The sequence below is a fragment of the Mastomys coucha genome, unplaced genomic scaffold (genome assembly GCF_008632895.1).
Source record: "Mastomys coucha isolate ucsf_1 unplaced genomic scaffold, UCSF_Mcou_1 pScaffold8, whole genome shotgun sequence".
In the NCBI taxonomy this organism is placed as follows: Eukaryota; Metazoa; Chordata; class Mammalia; order Rodentia; family Muridae; genus Mastomys; species Mastomys coucha.
Window position 1 is genome coordinate 31,094,606 of NW_022196914.1, and position 20,095 is coordinate 31,114,700.

General features: G+C 48.5%; 1 protein-coding gene across 1 annotated transcript in view; it reads right to left on the reverse strand.

Moving 5' to 3' along the window:
- The window catches only part of Ube2ql1 (ubiquitin conjugating enzyme E2 Q family like 1), a 40,634-nt gene extending 21,737 nt beyond the window's left edge, over nt 1-18,897 (reverse strand). The window contains exon 1 of the mRNA XM_031360233.1: nt 17,560-18,897. Within this exon, the coding sequence (XP_031216093.1) occupies nt 17,560-18,342 (783 nt within the window). The 5' untranslated portion in view covers nt 18,343-18,897. The remainder of the gene's footprint in view (nt 1-17,559) is intronic.
- Nucleotides 18,898-20,095: the final 1,198 nt, after the last annotated feature.

Consider the following 20,095-nt stretch of genomic DNA (forward strand, 5'->3'; position numbering starts at 1 on the left):
CCGCCCCCCCAGTGTCTATCCAGGCACACTGCAAAACACTTCAAAGGCTACCAGTCACAAACAAACCCCACAGAGCCAGCCGACTTACATTCACTTAAGCAGTGAGGCTGGTTCCAGTCACTCATGGTTCTAGAAGGGAGACTGTTCTGTCCTTGGTGTCACCACAGAATGTCCTTGTGTGGAGTTTGGCTTTGTTGCTAAAAATGTCCACTCTCCTGACGCTGTAATTACCAGGCACTCAGCACCCTCCAGCTTTCTCTAATGAATCATAATCCTGCTGTACCCCAAGGGCACCTGCTCTGCTTCATTTGGTGATATCTACTGAGTGTCCTCTAGGTGCAAGGTCTGGGCTTGTCCAAGGAGTCCCATGACCCTGCCAGCCTTTCTCTTGAGGGTTACTTTCATGAATTCCTCTACGACTGAGGAATAAGAATGAAATCTAAACACAGATGGCTGGGCAGCATTTCCTCCACAGACACCATTTGCAATGGGTTGTAGGTACCTCTATGCAGACCTCCTAAGGGCTTGCTTCACCCAGGGTGTAGGAATGCATGGGAAATTGCAAGAGGATGCTCTGGGATCGAAGGAAAGCTCTCAGTAAGAGCCTGGAAGGAAAGAAGGGGACAGGCTTTGTGGTGAAGACAATAAGGTAGCTTGGGTGGACAAGTGAGACACAACAAGGGACTTTGACATTAGGGTTCTGAAAGAGATCTGTTCATATACACTAGTAACAAACAAAACACTTCCCATACAGACCACGGGGCCCTGATGAAGACTGCACGCACACTCTTGCTCCAATGTTTGGAAATGGAAACAGGAAGGTGAAGTTTTGCTTGAAGACTATGAAATGTTGTCCACATTTGGGCCTATGGAAACATTCTCAGGGTAGGCAAGCTAAATGGAGCATGCTGGCAAGGAGTCTGTCCTAATTCCGTAGAGAGATTCCCTAGTGACCAGAAGGTGCTAACCAAATTTGAGAAACATGGGAACCTCACACAAATGACTTGGTGACAACCTCCTTTACCTCCCCTCCTGACTTCCTGCTATGAGATTAAAAGGTTTTCTTTCATGCAGACACCAGTTCATTATTTCTGGGCATCCTCCTCCCTACCCCCAGCTCTGAAATTTGGAGACTCTATGAAAAAAAAATGATAGTCACATTAAAAAAATGTCCTGATTCTTGTGATGTGGCTTCACAGGTCCTATGAAAGGGTAATATAGTCTTTATCCTTCCAAGCTATAGCTCTGTTGGGCAGCAGGACCATTCATTGGTCCCTAATAGCTCCTAATGCCTTTCTATAAAGACACCTGGAGGGCAAAAGGTCTGTCCTCTCCATCAGAATGAGTCTACTGTCAAAAGGTCGTTAATGTGTTTAGCTTTGCCCTTGGGTTGCCTGGGACAGTTGTGGTACAACCAACAAAGTCTCCAGGGCTAAGACAGCCTCTCCTGTCATGCCTTATAGACTCTGAGATCCAGGAGGGACACTGCAAAAGCAACAGTTATCTTGTCCTCCTGGTGACCTCCGTAAGCTGTCCAAGGCCTTCTCTAGGTGGGGGATGCAGCCAGGAATGAGTGAGCACCCTCCATCACACCAGGAAGCAGCCACTTCTAATAAGGCCTTGGAATGTTAAACAAACAGCCAAGTGGAGAAGCACCCAGGAGGTGTGTGTGTGTGGTGTTTGAGGGAAGCAACATGCATTTTTGTTTCTCAGTTCTCTTTTGCCTAGACACTGCATCTCATCACCTTGTATCTGCAATTTTGTCCAAGGTGGGACTTGTTGTTCATTTGCAAAACTCAGTACGGCACAAGGAAAAGAATCTTTATAGGTGAGGGAGATGTTGCTAAGCCCGTCTGAGCTTGTGTTGAGCTGAGTTCTTGGCTTGTGTGTGCCCTGGGTCACTAGGCTTATTTTTCTAACTTTGCTTAGTGTATGATTCAAGGCATTTGTTTGTTGAAGTCCTAAGAATGTTCTAGAATAAAACTCTGGTATAAAATTCCATCATAAATCTGCAACACCATACCATGAGCCAATGAGGAGGATGTCATGTGTCACAGGCCCTGTGCCCCCACGTCTGTTCTGAGTACACAGCACCTCTCTATCTATCTACTCATTCTCTTCCAGTAATTTCTTTTTTTTTCTTTTAGATATTTTCTTTATTTACATGTAAATTTCTCCATTCCCAGTTTCCCCTCCAAAAAACAAAGAAACAAACAAAAACAACAAAAACAAACCCCTGTTTGCCTCCCACTTCCCCATGCCTGCCACCCCGCCCTCTCCCACTTTCTGGCCCTGGCATTCCCCTACCCTGGGGCACAGAACCTTCACAGGGCCGAGGTCCTCTCCTCCTATTGATGATTGAATTTGCAATCCTCTACTATACACATGCTGCCTGAACAATCAGACCCCTCCATGTGCAGTCTTTGGTTGGTGGTTGAGACCCTGGGAGCTCTGAGGGTACTACTTAGTTCATATTGTTGTTCGTCCTAAGGGGCTGCAAACCCCTCAGCTCCATTGGTCCTTTCTCTTCTAGTAATTTCTGTTCCCCAAACTCATGATCTTCCCCTATGTACATGCCATATTTAAAATGTAGCTTGCTAAAGCATAAAGGGTTAACTCACCCAATTTCCTGAATATTCTGCAGTGTTTTCAGAAACATTATCCATCCCCGAATGTTATGACTTACTCACTTAAAAGAACAGCGGGAGACAGAAAAATAAAAGAAACTGAAGGGAGGTGAAGAAAATTAAGACTGGGCACAGAATGAAGATTGCACCAATTATAATCATAATTATGGAGAAAGAACAACATGCAAAGGAAAAGTTAAATGGCAAACATCGCATTGTACAGACATATGCTTCTGGAAGACAAGAAGGCCATGTGTCCTTCTTTGCTCCGTTCCACTCGACTTGACTTACAGGACCAGTTGATACCAATGTGTCAATGGGACCCAACTTTTACAAAATATTCACTGTATATTTCGTAACTAGAAGTTTTAGTCATTTCCCCACAGCAATGACTTTATCCCTCAGCCTTGCTGGGAATTTTAACTTAATGGTGAAGTGTGGGCATTCCCATCAGATTTAGATCCACTGTGTTATAACTGTAGAGGGGCTTGTTCTGTCCCAGGTGCAGCTGCGTGAGGGTTGGGTGGTCTTGCACTTTCTGAATCTTCTGATGAGCTCACTTGTTCTGTCTGCAGGCTGGGTAGATTTTCCTCTAATTAGAGGGTCAGTCTTGGACCCTTTGGCAAGTTCTATATAATGGTACCCTTGGGATTTGTGTTAAACAGAAAGGGGAGTGAGCCAGGGTCCTGGGGTGTCCCCTAAGAGCCTGGTATATCATGGTTCACTAATGTCACTATTAGGAGCCCATGAGAACAGTGAACTTGTCTTGGTTCACATGACTTCTGGCTTCTTCTTTCTTATGCCAAAATCCCTTCTTTCCATATTTCAATTAGAGGGCACTGGGCTGTAGGAGTGTTTTGTGGTTGGATAGTGATTGTCTTAGTTAGGAGCTGGAGCACTAGCTGAGAGCTTACATCTTATTCACAAGTTAGAGAGAGAGAGAGAGAGAGAGAGAGAGAGAGGGGCAGAGACAGACCGAGAGATAACAAGAGAGATAGAGACACAGAGAGACATGGAAAAAGAACAAAGAACACAGCAGAACCTAATTGGAATGGCTTGGGCTTTTGCAACCTCCAAGTCCATACCTAGTGACACACCTCCTCTAACAAGGCCACACCTCTTAATCCTACCCCAAAATAGTTCTACAAACTAAGGAACAAACATTCAATAATGAGCCTATGAGGGCCATTCTCAGTCAAACTACCACACTACGAAACAGCTAGTTCTGAAGGCTTTACATTTTTTTTCTGATCGCAGAGATGGCATGGGATCACTCAACAGTCCTGAGAAGGACAACTCAAAGTCACCCTTGCCTATGCCCATCAAGCCAGTGGCTTCCATCAGGGATCAGGACATTATCACTGACTAAACGCTATTGCAGAGCCTAACAGGTTTGCCTTTGCAAGCAAGTGTGGATCTCTAGGGCTGGGTAGGGCTCCAACTGGTTCTGAGGGACATCCGATGATGCTGGGAGTGCCCAGCATGGAGCCAAGACTTGCGTGTGTTCTTGGAGCAAAGGCGGATGGAGATGCAAGACTCTCAAGATCTCAGGTAGGATAGGAAAACTGAAAAGCTTTCAAGTGAGATTAGGTTCAGTGAAAGAAGTGTTAAACAGGAATTTAAAATGAAAAATAAGTACGAGCAAGCAGTCTGAGCTGCTGGGTAGAACTGTTTCTATTTGCCAACCATGGTACTCAAAACCTCATCATGCCTGCATTGGTAGTTATGGCAACACATCCAGGCCTCATTCTCAGTTATCCCTGTAGGCTCCGCTATCACGGAAAGATGAAATCCTGTCCTAGAGTTAGTCTGTAGGCCATCAGACCCCAGTGATCTTTCTGTCTCCATACCCTGCAACTCCTCAGCTCCCCTCGAAGCACTCACATACAGCATGAGTGGCCACACCTGGCTTTATACATGGGTGCTCTGATCTGAACTCTTGTCTTCATGCTTGCTCAACAAACTCCCTCAGCCACTGGGCCATCTTCTAGCCACAGAATGGGGTTTCTTAGGAGATCAGAGTTGAGTAGAGCCATAAAGGTGCAAACTCCCAACTTCCAATAGAAAGCAAAGTTTAATTAGTACAGTTCAAGGGGAGGTAGTTGGGCAATGACTAGAGCCCCCACTGGCCTCAGCTGTCAGATGTCAGTGTCTTGTCATGCACAATGCTTTGATAAGGTGAAGCCCACAAAGGCCATGACAAGGGTCCATCCTGAGAGGCTGCAGTAGTTCCAGAACAAAAGGGGGTTATCAGGTGCTCTTCGGATTGCGTTGGGGCTCAGTGTGAGAAATTTGAGTCAACTTGATGTCAGTGTGACCAGGAGACACTGATGATAACAGCAGCAGATCCCTTTGCATAGTGATAGTTGCTTGCAAATGCATGGCTGGACCTGTGGCGATAGTTTTATTGTGAACATTTTAGCAAGTTCTAATCCACCAGAGAAGGCCCATCTATTCGGCGTTTCCACTTATTCATTACCATGTCCACCATTTGCATTGAGTGTGGGCTACCCCTGTGCAGTGGGGTGAGTGGTTTTCATCTTTAAGGGAGGAACCTTAAGCCAGTGCTAAGTGTGGTCTGAAGGAATAATGTGATTGGAACCTGTATCTGCCACCAGATCCAAGGTTTTAGCTTAACCCCACCTTACAGTAACATGATAGAACCAAAACAAAACAGGTGTGGCTCTTAAATCTCTCTCCAAAACGTTCCGGTTATAAGCTGTACAATAAGCTTTAAGAGCATTTCCTAGACTACCACCATCTCATAGCAATGCCCCCGAAGCTTCTTGTCTGAATCAAGGGCTACCAGGGGCTGTCACTCTGGATGGGGAAAGCTTCATTCCCTTCACTAACTTGCTTGATTTAAACCACAATAACAACAGCATGAATTTGTCATCAATAGAAATCCCAGCCCTTGGCAGGCTGAGACAGGAGGATTGCCATGAGCTTCATGCCAGTCTGGGTTATATAATGAGTTCCAGGCTAGCTCGTACTAAGAGTGAGACCCTGACGCAAACAACAGAACAAGCAAAAGCAGAACTCCACTCAAGCAGAAACTTCTGGTTTCTTTGGAAAATCAGGTATGTCAAATGATGGTTGGCTGGAACACACAGGTGAAAGGATGTTTTGCTGAAGCAGACAGCCTGTATTGGTTCACCTTACATTGCACCATAGAGACAAATTCACCAAAGAACTTGCTTGCCACTTCTGCTGACTTGGGCTGATTTGGAGAACCTTGCGGTTTCTTCTGGATTGAACTGATTCATGTGTGGTATCTGCCGAGTGGACTGGACTGAGAATAATAAAGATTGAAATTGTCCCAAAGAAATATTTCCAAACAAGCCCACTTCCCTGGTATCCCAAGAATCCTTCTTTTCTACTACCTCTAGTGGATGGTGGGCTAGAGGGAAGTTTGCACTCTTATTAAAGTGGGTTGAGAAAGATATGTGCCTACACTTCACATTTTAAAAAAGTCACATGGTAGTCCGCATTTGTGAACATGGCAGAGGCTCATGACTGTGAGACTCGGGGCTGACTGCTGTACCTCTCAGCCCTGAGAGTGTGCTAGCAGAGTGTTGTCTAACCTCATAGCTCAGCTCATCATGTTACAAATGTAGTGACTGCAGCCAACTATGACAGTTTGCTCATGCATTTTATTTGGTGCTTCTAAGGGTAGTCTTCTGTGTAGGTGACCTTGCAGGGGCCATGTGCTGTGGGGAGAGGTTCCAGGGATCTCTGTCTCTCTTGCCTGATCCTCAGGAATAACCAGGAGACTTCCATCTCTCCTGTTAATGAAAAGGTTGATGGCAGGATCCTTTTAAAAGAAAATTACTAAAAGAATCATCAACCTGATTCAATTCAGCAGAGTTCAAGCTTGCTTGTTATCAGGTTATTTTTATTTATTAATGTCCTTTAAAGTCTTATGTGATTTTATGGGTGGATACAGTTAGAAACATTTTTTTATCTGAGTCCTCTGACTGTCATGCTGTATAACACTCATCATAAAGATGGTCAGAGGGCACCGACCACAGGGCTGCGCTCAGAAGCCCTTAGTGCTCCATTTGTGGGCAGGACACTTGTCCTGTAGGAATGCAGGTGCTGTCCCTGGAGAACACGAACTTGCCACCAAGGGCAGGAAACTTCCTTTTTGCCCTCTTCCTCCTCCAGGCCAACCTCAAGGGAAACGAAGGACAAGAAGACAGGGAGAAGGGAGAGGGGAGAGATGGGAAGGGGTGTTGGGCACTTAACTCCACCATAAGTCCTCAGACCCCTGGAGACCTGAGGTGAAGGAAGGGCTTCCAATTACAAGAGGAGGTAGAGTAGCTGCCACTATGCTTGCCTTGCAATATCGAGGACCTGAGTTGGAGCCCTAGATCCTAGCACTGGGGAGCACGAGACAGGCAGCTCCCCAGGGCTCCTTTGCCAGCCAGCCTAGCCTATTTGGTGACTATTTGGTGAGTACCAAGCTGGTGAAGAGAGACTGGTTTTTTTTGTCTGTTTGTTTTGTTATAATTTTTTAATTTATAATTTTTAATTTATAATTTTTTTTTGTAATATTTTGTTTCTGTTTTAATGAACACTGAAGAATGACACCTGAGACTGTCTTCTGCCTCTCCCTGCAATGCATGGACCCCTCCTCCATTCACAAAACCCAACCAACCAAACAAAAAAAGCAAACCAACAAAACAAAACAACAACAACAACAAAGGAGTACTATTCTGTGTATCTTCCAAGGAAGGGAACAGAAAATAGTATTTTTAAAGAGATACTCTGATGAATCTTAAAAAGCGGTGTTTCATAGGCTTATAATGTCTGGTCACCTACAATTCCTGTAAACTGGTAACAAACTGCACTCTTGGTAGGTTTCTCCTGCAAGAGTTTTATTTCCTCTTTGCCAGGAAGTCATGTTAGTTAACAAGGTATGCCATTAACCTCCCAGGACCCCAAACAAATGAATTCTTGCAGCAATCAATATGCATTTGATACAATTACATCCAATTTCCAGCTACATTCTCCTAGGATGTCACATCACATGGCTCCCGACTCTCAGAAGTCACCCTGGGTGGTTGAAGGGCAGAATCAGGGTTCTAACAGCTGTGTTTCCAGAAGCTCCAAATATTACCCCTGAAAGTCGTTATTTACCACGACCATGATAAAGAAAAATGTTACTCTATGTTCTCAAATTTGGAAAGTCTGATTTTCAAGATTAAAATCAGAAAGTACCCCTAATGGCACTTATTTAGATATATTTTTTTTCTCTGCGATGCCCTGAATGGGCCAGGCACATTTTAGCTTGAAGTGTGATCTTATCAGTATAATAATAGAATTTTCTTATCTCCCTCATCAAAAAAAAAAATCGTTCTTTCTGGGGGTGAGGGGAAATGCTTGCCAAATATTGTGACGGGGAATTGGTATTTATTTTATAGAAATTATATTTAAAGTAGTAATTTTTCCAATCTTACCGATTTTACCAATGTGGTAATTATCTTTAAAAAGCACTCCATTCTTGAGTTATTTTCAGAACCTTTAAAATGCCTTTCTCTTTTGTACAGAGAAGAAATAAAACGGTGATAATTATCTTTCTCTTACAGTTTCAAAGAATTAAAGCATGTTTACTGTTCTCACAATAGACGCAACAAGTTCTGGGGAATGTGGGCTTTGCTTATATGAGCCATGGTTCTGATCTGACAGACACACTGCCTGTCCCCTTGTGATTCAGTCCTGAGAGCGGAAGCAACAAGAGCTCTCTGTGCAGGCCACTATACCACCCACAGTCACCCACGGTGAACAAACCAGATTTGTATGGCATTTGGTTAGGTGCCTCTTGCTGCCTACTAGAATGGATGACGCTGGCCCTGGAACATTTGAAGGTGTGGCTCAGCCCTGGCCTCTTCTCCCTTTTGCCTCCTGGCATGTATAAACTCACTGGAGACCCCCCCCCAACCCCCCAGTTTTCCTCCTCTGTGAAGTAAGAATAAAACCAGTGCCCACCTCAGAGGCTGCTGCCGGGATTTAATGTAATGATGCATGGATACACCAGCAAACCTCTAGCTCATAGGAAGTGAGACCGATTAGAGGGACCCCATGCTCCCTAGGGTAACCTCGTGGGCATTTGGTAGTCAGAGCACTGTTAAATACTCTAATGCTAATGAGGAGTCTTTACTGTAAGCATTCCCCCTGATGTTTATTTTTCCTTTAAATAAACTAAAGTGCTGGGACAGTTTAACTATGTGCTTGACAGCTGCTAGATACTTAGTATCCCATGCCCCAGGTGCAGATGCTTTAAGCCAAGGATGATCAGCCAAGCAGCCAGCAGTCCTCACGCCAGTACTGGCTGCTTCGAACACTTCATGGCGCCTTGAGGAAGCTATATGGCAATCCCAGCTGCTTTCTGCCAGAGATTGTTTCAAAAACAGCTCCCATCATGCTTTTTGCTATCACAAGCTGTGGGAGCTCTAGATGACCCTGCAGACTATTTTTGCATAGGTTAGAGGTGAAGCACTTCCCCCAGCAGCCCAGGAGGAGGCTGGTAGTTGGTAGAAACAAGTCATTGATTTGCATGAGGGACCATAGTGACTGGTGCAAATGTAACCTTTCATTTGCATCCAGGACCATGATCGGCAGGTGGCCTTACCAAATTCCCTTTCTGACTATCAGCACAGGCTGCTTCCTCACTCTGGAGTCAGTTAGAAGTCTCTGCTGTCCAACATCCGGACAGTCAACATCTGGACGATGAAAGGCATTTCTCAGCAGCCTTCCTTTGTCTATGTCCAGTGGGCTGAGCTGGTAACACGAAGAAAGGAAGGTGTAACAGTTCTGGCCACAGTACTGAAAGAACAGCTGATGCATCTGAGTGACTTTCTAGGGCAGAAGTACAGGGAGCAGAAATGACAGAAGGCTGAAAAGATGAGAAGCTTCAGGACTTGGTTTCTGGAAGATACCAAAGGGCTAGAGGTCTCAGGTACCCTGGGTCTGAAAGCTGCAAGAGTCGCTGTCAAGGGCTGACCACTGTGGCACCATAGACTTCAGAGCTGTCACACTTCCACCATACACACCACTGAGGGCCCAGCATCTGAGGCCCACACTGTGCCTGTAAGACCAGGAAGCATCCCTTGCTGCTACTTGCCACTGTCTTCTTCGACTGCTCACTGCTGATAGTGGCTGAGAGTTCATGGTAGCTGCAAGTAGCAGGGAGCTGGGAGTTACCAGCCATAGAGAGTCTCTAATTAGAGAAGTCAGAGCCATTAAGTCTCTGGCTTCTAAAGCTTGGAGCAATAGACCATCGGGTCTCAGGGATTGGACTCAAAGCAACAAAGGCCCAAGATGGCCACCATTGAATTTGCCTAACCACAATCCTCCTTCACTGACAACAGAGGCACCCGATGCACATCCTCATTATTAGACTATACTGCAGTTGGGGTAGTGAAGGGTATGGGGCATCTGTTCAGACAGACAGGCACTGTGAAGACAAGGAAAATACACTTGTCAACATATAGTCTGTAGCAGGACTCACAGGAAAGGAGTATTTCATAGTCAGTGTTCACAGAGGAAGCCACTGCGGTGTGTGGCTGGAGGAGCTCTGGCATGTTGGCAGAGTTCTGAAGGATGGACAAGGCTCTTCTACTGAACAAAGCCAGAAGGCATTCCAGGAGAAAGGGCTGGTGGGACTTCAGTGGGGGCCATGGAAAACAGATAATTGCCTCTGTGGTGAGCAGTCCCTGGGGACTGTGCTCTGGGAAAGTTCATAATGCATAGTCCAAGCAAAAGAGACACTACCATGGAAATGGTGTGTGTGTGGGAGTGAAGGATGTGGAGAGATTGGAGCCTGGGGGAACACACATGATGATTCCCTCCATGTATGTGTCCCCTGAATATAGCTGCCTTGCCTGCTTCAGGAAGGGCACACCTCACTAGCTCCATCCTCGCTTTTACAGCCTCACCAACCCCTCACCTGTGAGCCTTTCCTCCTGGGTGTCCCCAAATCTCCTTCCTCCTTGGCTTCCCCAGTCTGGTGCCCCTGGCATCCATCCCTGCTCACAGGATTCCTTTGAGATTCACAGGGCTAACATGTCATGAAAAGAACCAGGGACAACTCACAGAACAGGGAAAAGCTACACAGGAAAGGCAAGAGTGATGTTCTTATAAATCATGGTAGACCCTTGGCAAGTAGATGCTGACAGACTGGTGTGGGAGACAAGGAGTAAATAGCTAATCAATCAAACCATAGCACATCCACCTGGTGGCAATGAGGAAATATCGGGTCATCTGAGCCACTTACCCTGCTGGTAGTACACATACCATTACGGTTTTTGGTGGGTTGTTGGAAATTTCTGTCTTTCGGCTTCTTAGCAACAAAACATGTCAGAGGAAAAGGCAGGCTTCCCATCAAGGCTTAGCTACCTTAAGTTTGATGTGATCTTTGAAAATGTCACTTAGAACAGTAGGAGACTCTTTACACATCTGGGGAATGGTCCATTGCCAGGTCTGTGGATACTCTACGAATATGCACTTCCTCATGCAATTACCAAGACACAAACACCAAGGTAAGCCACGGCCACTATAGTTGGCTCTGTATTTGTCCCCAACATGGTAGGGTACCAGGGTGCTTCTACCTCTAGACTCGGGTCCAGGAGAATCATCCCCGGGGATAAAAGAGGATATGTGGAGGAGATGCTAGCGTCTTAGGCCAGGTTACTCTCAGATTTCAACTTGGTATTCCATTATACAACGGCACCTACACACTGTCTCTTCAAGCAGAAAAATCCCTCCTCTCAGTTAAATCAGAAAGGTAAGCAAATACTCACTAGCATCTGCTGAAGCCAACTCCGGTTCTCTGGACTCCCAGGGCAGAGAGGCGGTAGCTCCTATTATTAACTGTGCTAGGTGCTGGGGGCGGAGCACTGGGATTGGTACAGGGCTAATTTTAGGCTGCAAAGTCCCATCGGTGTCCTCCTGCCTGTCCTACTTGATAGGAGAACAAGTAGCTATTTTTTTTTCTCCAAATAGTCGGGCATATCGATACTTCAAGCTGCAGAGTCATCGTCGTTGGTAATTATCTCTGTCCCTTCCATGCAGCCCAGGACAAAACAACACAGTGACTCATAAGCTTAAAAACTCTTGTCTCTTGGGGTGAATCAGACACTCGCTACCCCAACCCTACCTGGCATTATTCAGGAGGTAGGCTTCCTGATTTCCCTTGGAGTGTGCTGGCATTTCTTTGCTTGGCACCACAGGCAAGATTTACCATCGTGTGCCTCTACAGCCTGGCACGTGATGCCTGATAAACCAGCAGCAAGCTCTCTGGAACTGAGATATTGAACTAGTTAATAAATCCCCATATGGGTTGGCTATGGGTGTGTCTCTCTCATTCCAGTTTAAATGTGGAACCCACATCTTCCGAACCTGGGAAAATGACCTTATCTGCAGGCAGGGTCTTTAAGAGGTTATCAGGTTAAAGTGGGGTCCTCAGGGTGGGCCCTAATGAAACAGGACTAAGATCATAAGAAGCCAGAACTGAGGGACAATGATATGAGAGCCAAGAAGGAAGATGTCAGCTACAAGCCAAGGACAGAGGCCTCAGGGGAAGCAGGCTCTATTGCATTTCTAATCTTTGCTATATAGCCTTCAGAGACGTGAGAGAATGAAGGTCTGCCATGGGAGCCACTATCACCTCCAGACAATAGCTCTTGCAAATTAACAGAGTTTTGGACATCCAATGTTTTAGAAGCCGTAGGTTTGAGGAGTCCAGTGGCCGAAGGCCTGGGTTGTTCTTTACAATGGTGTGTATTTGCGCAGCCATAAGCAAATGCTGTTGCTTGGTTCATGCTCTGGAGGGAGAGCTAAGGAAAGGTTGTCTAAGGAAGGTAATATTTGTGACTCTGTGTGTCCACCTGGACTTAGACACTCTGCAGTGGTGCCACAGTGTGACGTGTCCAACCTGAAGTCTACAGGTCACATACAGGCTCCAGGACAGTTATGAATATGACCCAACTTCACACTTAGTTTTTAAAGATGCATATGGCTATTCCTGAGTGAGTATTGTAGATAGAAACATGGTATTAAAATATCAGAAGGTTGGGCAGAGGGAATTTAGGATGAAAAACTGATGGCTGGCCAATATGCCGATTGAGTGATTATAGAGGGGTCAGCTACAAATGGGATATCTGTGTGCCCCCTTCAGCCCCCAAGAGTCAGCGACCACCAAAGAAGGAGAAGGAGAGAGAAAGAGGTCAGAGGGTACTGGATCAAAATAGTGTCTTTTGGACAGGACAGGATTCCTACTCTTGTAAGCACCTATTGCAAGACCTGTACCAGATCAAGCCAGTAAACATTCTAGCAATTGGGGGGGGGGGGATGTCATGAGATCCCACAGCTAACTGAGAAGATATGGGCAGCTTATAGCTTCTGCAGGAGGAAAAGTCAATCTCCTTTAAGGTTTAGCCTCTGGTAAGTCATTCAGGCACGCGTTGGTAGGCCCATACCTGTGGATATATGAGCAGGATATCAGACAGTAAGTTATTAGACATGAAGTCGGGAGAGATGGGGATGTGGGGTGTGGCTCTGAGAGGAGTTAGGGAGACAAGTGAGAGGTGAGTGTGATCAAAATACGTCATGGGAGTGTATAAATTCTCAAAGAGATGATAGAACACCATGTATGTTTAAGATGGCTGCGCAGGCTTGGCTCCTGGGCTAGGCCATCTTACTGGGCCCAGATGGGCTACATAGCACCACTTGGGCATCTCTCTCTCACACACACATATTAGCAGAGTCCTGCTGGCTCACTTCATCAATAAGATCTTAGAAACATGGTACTCTTGCCGTTGCTGACCAACTGTTATCCAAACACCAAGACTCAAGGATGGTTTTGTCCCGAGGGCCTGCACACCCTTTGCAGGAAGCTGGCTGCTGCTGCTTCCTCGTGGTGACAGTGATTGTCATAGAGGTGACAGCTAAAGTCCAACCACTTGGAAGCAGCAAGGGACTCAGCCTAGCTGAGACTGCCTTTTCATACCTTTGGCTCATGAGTCTGACCTCTTATGAGATGTTATGAAAACCCCAAGTACGGATCCCAAGGAGTGGTCGTTTCCACACCTGTATGGTAGTCTTGGAAAGAATCCACCCCAGGAAGGTTTGGTGTCTTCTATGCTTGGCTGGACCAGACTGTGGCACTGGAAATAGAAAATGCTAGCTGTTGCTGTCACTCCTGTTCTGAGGGGACAAGGAAGGGATTGGAACTGTCATTCAGGGGCCACCTGGTTCTCTGATGATGATCATCGCTAATTAATTAAATGGGGACACTCAGGAGGTGTGCTAGTGTCTGAGGAGAACTCTGAGTTAGGACATAATCAAGTGCCTTTTATCCGCAGTAGTAGGTGGCTCCCACTTGGAGACACTGGTGAGCTAGCAGGCCTCTATGGCAGGCCTTTCTCCTTACTCTTGGAGTCAGGTGGCCTAGGTTAGCAGGATCTGTCCTCAGTAATCTCAGAACACGGAGTTAACTGCTTGTGATGCTGGCTAGCACAGCTCAGTGCTGCCTCTGCAGTTCCTCCTGCTCAAAGACAAAACTCTGAAAGCTTTTTAATGGCAACATTGTCCCACTAGAGCTCCAAATTGTGTTCTTATGGTTCTGTGTGTGGCAGAGGAGGAAAAAGCTTCTCTAAAAGCTCTAAACATTTGCTCTGGCTTATTTCAAAGGTCCAGAAACTGTTCAAACAACAGTAGAGAAGCATGTGTTGCCTACACCCTCTCTTCCTGTGTGTGCAGGGACCTGCCTGTGACCCCAACTCTCAGGAGCCTGATGTACCTTCAGCTCCATGTCCATACAATCTTGGGAAAAAACCAGAATGTCTCTATTTAGAATCCTTTGATTTAGTTATAAAGAAGTAAGAGGCGTTTGTCTCTATATATCCAGAATATAGCATATGAGACAAATGTATTCATTCAATTTAGAATAATTCACAATGCGACATGAAAGCCACTCTGGTAACACGAGGGCACTCATTCAGTCCAGTAAAAGCCTCATGAAATCTCTGAGTTCTTTAGCTGCAGGGCAAACCTGAGCTTTTGACTTTGTAGACTTCGTAGATGAACAGATATTTTGGGGATGTTACATGCTATAAACCCTTAAAGCTGTCATGAAAATTTTCTGAAGTCACTGGAAGGGTATTTCCTCAATTCAGGAAGCTTACGGAGTGCTTTCTGCTATGAAAGGGACAGACAAGCTTAAGAAGATGAGCCCTAAAAGGAAATGCAAACAAATAGGACAGTCACAAAGTATAACTGGCTCTTTAAAGTAATCACAAGATGAGTAGCAGCCCTGCTTCCTTTGAATAGCTAATTAGGTATTTGGAAGGTTCCAAAGCACATTACTTCTAACTATGAAAATAACTCGGTAACTGCCACATGCGGAGTGGCCAGCCCTTGGGTCATGGATCTGCAAAGGGATGAACAACAAACACATCACAGTCCTCAGGTTACCAGAGATGCTGCCATTCTGTCATACCCAGGTCCCTAAAACTTTAATGACTATTCACCTCTTCAACTCTTTCACTGCACTTGAATATTTCATGTGGAGAACTGTACGTTGAAACCAAGGGATAGGAAACACAGAGAAAGAAAACTGCTGTTTTACAAAGCACCAAGTCTTGGCCATCATTTTAAAAGTACCACATCCATCAGATAGTACAACTTGACCTGCTTGGTGGAAGGATCAGGGACTCCTTGCTTATCAAATTAGTGAAGAAAATGTTGCTAACTGTTTTCAGTGAGAAATCCTCTCATTTGCAGTGACTCTCAGTTTCGGTTACAAAGAGAGAGAACATGGACACACAGCAAGTTCTGGAAGTAGGAGGGCACCAAGGGATGCTGTCATTCACAACAGTAAGTAAGAATGGTAAAAAACACTCATCAAGATATTTCCCTTCACAAATCCCACTTCCCCATTTAAAACCATTATTTCCCCGGAGCTCAGAATGCCTGCTGGAGGCTAAACCACCCAACTCCACAAGGCCATAGACTTGAGTCTATGGGGCAAATAATAGTCCTCTCCTCCCACCCTCTAAATCATCTCCTCTGGGAAGAGCTGACTGAAAATCAAATGAGCAGGGTATTCCCAAGGACCATCCTCCCACTGCATTCAGATAAGCCCATCAAAAGGAAGTCCAGGCCCTGCTCAGTGGCACAGGAGCTCTCCCTCTCCCTCTCTCCCTCTCTCCCTCTCTCTCACACACACACACTCACAATACACACATACACTGTACACACGCGTGCACACACACACACACACACACACACACACACACACACACACACTGTATTCAGCCAGTATTTCATTGTAGGGTGGTGGAAACTGGCTGTCACAGCATAAGCTCACTCACTCTGTTGTAGCACTTGCTCTAGAGCCCCTGTGCCCAGCCTCCTCATGCCTGACTCCTGACGTTCAGGATGCAGTGACCTTTTTTTGCTGAAGGGTTTTCTTATTTTTATTTTTTTTGTTTTTGTTTTTGTTTTTTTTTTGTTTTGTTTTTTTTAAATCCTAGGGTTCAGACTTGAAAGAAATGGGCAGAATGAGCTGCATTTGATGAGTGTGGTGTATCCTGCTGTGAAAGGGGCAGAGGCACCAGGGAAGAAATGATTGCTTCTGATAAGCTGGCTGTAGAAAGCACACGCGGAGGTCATGGGGGGGGAGGTCTTTTAAAGAAAACGAGAATTCTCAGTAGCTACTGAAGATGCCCGTGCCAGATAGCAATGGGATTTGATAAAACAATGTAAGGACCAACTTTAGGAAATGCCCACCGCTGATTTGAATGTGGCCAACAGCATATATACATGAGAGAACAAAATCATCTTGCCCTTCTTTCCCCAAGGGGAAAATCCATTTTCCCCTGTAAGTTTGGGGGTTGCTTGTCTGTGAGGAAGCCCGGTGGTGCAATAGGTGGGAAGGCTGAGGTGACCTGCCCAGCACTCCTGTCTGTGCTTGGTTGAATCTTTAGCTTTGAAACTCCCTCCCCCACCCCCCAATGGGGTGGGGAACAGGAAGCAAAGAAAAGCAGCAAGGTCTGAAAGACACAGCGGTTCACCATCTGTCCCAGAAATGTTCCCTGAAGGGGTAAGTACTAGGCTGGGAAGGGGGCTGGCCAGAACAGCTTTCCCTGGATGGATTCTGGCCTGATGTAACCACTAGGAAGGGCTCAGACTTCTGCTTGGATAGTTCTCGCTTTCTGGGGGAACTTTCACCTTTATAGGGGTGGCTCTGGAAGGAGGAGGGAAGAGAGCATAGCAGCAGGCAGCTGCCTTGGTCTAAACAGAACCCACCGGAGAGGTTTAAAGAACCCTCCCCCCCCAGCTCCCCACTCCCCGTGTGTGTGTGTGTGTGTGTGTGTGTGTGTGTGCTCACGAGTGTGCCTGGGTGTGATGTGCTGGGCTGGACAGATCCTGGGCTTCAGGAAAAGTTCACATCTTCGTGACAATTACACTGACTAGAGACCATCTAAGCAGACTGGAGAGGAGGAGAGGTGGGGTAGGGCAGGAAAAGTATGGGAGACTTAGGAGGGTGGAAAAGGGGGAAAGGAGGGGTAGGAGAAAGGTTAGAGTGAAGAAGGACCGTCAGAGGGGAAGGAGGAAGAGGGAGTGAAGGTTAACCTGAAGGGAAGAAAGAGAGGGAGGACCTGGGAGCAGGAAGCCGAAAGCAAGAGAACGGATAAACCAGAGAGCCCCGTGGTTCTAGTAGGATTAGTATCGGAGACCAGATACAGAAAGGGACAGGAAGAAATCCTTTAGGAAAAGAAGCGGAGGAGGTGGGACGAAGCGTCCTCAGCAGGCTTGTTCATAATGAGCTGGATCAGCTCTCACCTATGCCTAGAGGTTTCCATCCCAGGCCTAGCCTCGTACTCCCACCCAACCCGGGCCCCTGCTTCTGGCCCCGCCGCCTTACCTGGCCCTTGACCAGGCTGGCAGCAAACTGGCGCATGACGGCTTCCACCGTGTAGGCGCTGGACCAGCCGCGCGGCGTGAGCAGCTCCATGCAGATGGCGCCTCCGTCCAGCACGTAGCCGTTCTCCAGTCGCGGGCTGAGCACCCGCATGAAGGGCGGCGAGAAGGGGAAGTTATCGGGGAAGGTGAGGTTGAGCAGGATGAACTCCGTGTTGGTCTCCTTCATGTCCTGCCACAGCACCGAGTCCTTGTCCACCTGGTGCAGCTTCACGTTCCAGTCGAAGAGGTTCTCGTTTACCAGCTCCACCGAGATGAAGCGGTCACTGAGGCGCGCGATGTCCTGGAGCTCCTTCATGAGCCGCCGGCTGCGCACCTGTGTGCAGTGCTGCTGGCGCGCCGCGGGCACTAGGCTGCCGCCCGCCGCTGCCGCGGCCACCGCGGGGCCCGGCCCCGCCCTGGCGCCCGCCGCCCGCTCCCGGGGGCCCCCGGCGCCCGCCGCCCCCGCCGCCCCCGCGGCTGGCTGCGGCTGCTTGTCGCGCGCGGCCAGCTCCGCCGCGCGCTTACTCTTGCCCTTGCCCGGCCCCGGGCTGGCGTCGCCCGAGCCCCCGGGGTGCTGCTGTTGCTGCTGCTGCTTGTGGCCGCCGCTCTTACCACCACCTTTGCCGCGCAGCGATGCGCTCTGCTGGCCGCCGCCTCCGCCGCGGTGGTTGTGGTGGTGCTTGGGGTCCTCGGTGTCCCGGTTGTGCAGGCGAATGAGCCCGATTTTACGGAGCAGCGTGGCCATCTTAGGCTCGGCTCTGGTAGGGTCTCCCCGGGGCTCCTGATCCCCGAGCCGGATAGCTGGGACGCACGGGGCTTGGGGGGGTGGGGGAGGCAGGCGACCGCTCAGTGGGGCGCGGCGAGAGCCACCTTAGGAGCCGGCGGCCGTGGCGCAGCGGAGCGGGCAGTACCAGCGCTCGCTGGCTGCCGCGTCGCTGCTGTCATATGACGGGTCTTCTCCGGCAAGGGCTCCGGTAGCCCGGGGAGGGGAGGCGTGGAGACGCGGCGCAGCTGCTGTCCCTGGCCGGTCCCTGGACACAGTCCCCGAACGCCGGGTGTCCGTGGTCCTTTGTGCGCGGCCGCAGACCCGCTGGTCCCGAATCTAAGAGCTGCACCGCGGCGCGCACAGCCGCCCGCGGCGCCCCGGAGGCAGCGAGGTGGCCGCGGAGTCGCGCTGTGCGCCTGCCGGGCCGTGCTGCGCTGGCAGCTACCACGGGGCCCGGGCCACTGCCGCTTTCGTCGCCGCCGCCGCTGCGGCTGCTGACATTGCAGAGGCGGCTGCTCCGTCTGAGCGGAGCCCGGCGCGGAGGGGGCGGCACTGCCGGCCGGGAGGGGGAGCGCGGGGCGGAGCCGCGGGCTTGACTGCACCGTGCCACCCCCGCCGCCGGGTTCCTGCGGCGACACACGCACGACCGCTGGGGGGAGACAGCGGTGCGCGCCCGCACCGTTTTCTCAGGGCTGCGTGCTAGCTGTGTGCGCTGGGGAGCCAGGGAAGCGTGCTAATAGGGTCTCTCACAATCATTGCATTCTTTGGTCCCCCAAACCTGAATGCTGTGTCTGGGGTCCGAGTCTCATATCCCATTTAACCTCCTTAGGACAACGTAGAGGGGAAAGGTGGAAATCGACCTCTTTACTAATCCTTCTAACCAGAAGGATGAGGCCAATGTTTCTACGCAACAGTTCTGGGCGGTGGGAGCCGAGGATGACAGGAGGGACACTTTCTTTAGGTCTGATTAAAAAGTCTGGCCGGAGAGCGGGATGAAAGGGCAGATCTGCCGTAAACTCAAAGAACAGCTCCTTCAAAGTCATGCCTAAAAGCAAACCTTTAGCCAACCCACCCAGCCCTCACTGGCTTGCTCCTTCCACCCCATCGCCTGCCTGCTGGAGCAACGTCTCAGCTTTCCACGGCCAGGCTGTGCGTGGTGGCTGCTTTCCAAAATGCGGCGGAGAAGCACCAGACACCTTCTCTGGCGCTGACCGGTGCTGAGAGCGGGAAAGGACTTTCCGAGCAGCAACCCCGTTGCCTCCCAGGGCTGCTCTCCTAAGTGAGGTACCTCCACAATGCTCGAATGAGGGAGGGATACGCCTTCCACCTGCAGATCCCCAGTCCTCCCTGCCTTTCCTTCCTCCAGCCTGTGAAAACTCACTTAAAATCTGGTGAAAATTCCAACTAAAATCTATTTCAGATTAGCTCGAACTGTGAAGGTTCCGGTGTGCTGCGTGTGGCCCAATGGCGTAAGCGAAACCAATCTCTCAAGAACAGCGAATATTACCCTGCTGCCATCCTAACTGGCGTCAGAGTCTACTGCCTCTGCTGGTGTGTGGATGCTGAGACGGGGGTGGGGCGACTGGGGGGATAGGGGGTGGGGGGTTAGTGGGGAGTAGCTTAGTTCTTCAGGACAGGCGTTCCCTCTGGATGGCAGCCCTTTGCCTTTCTGCCCCTAACATCTTTTTACCAAATTTTGAGTTTTCACTGTGGAAAATAACTGGTGAGGTCG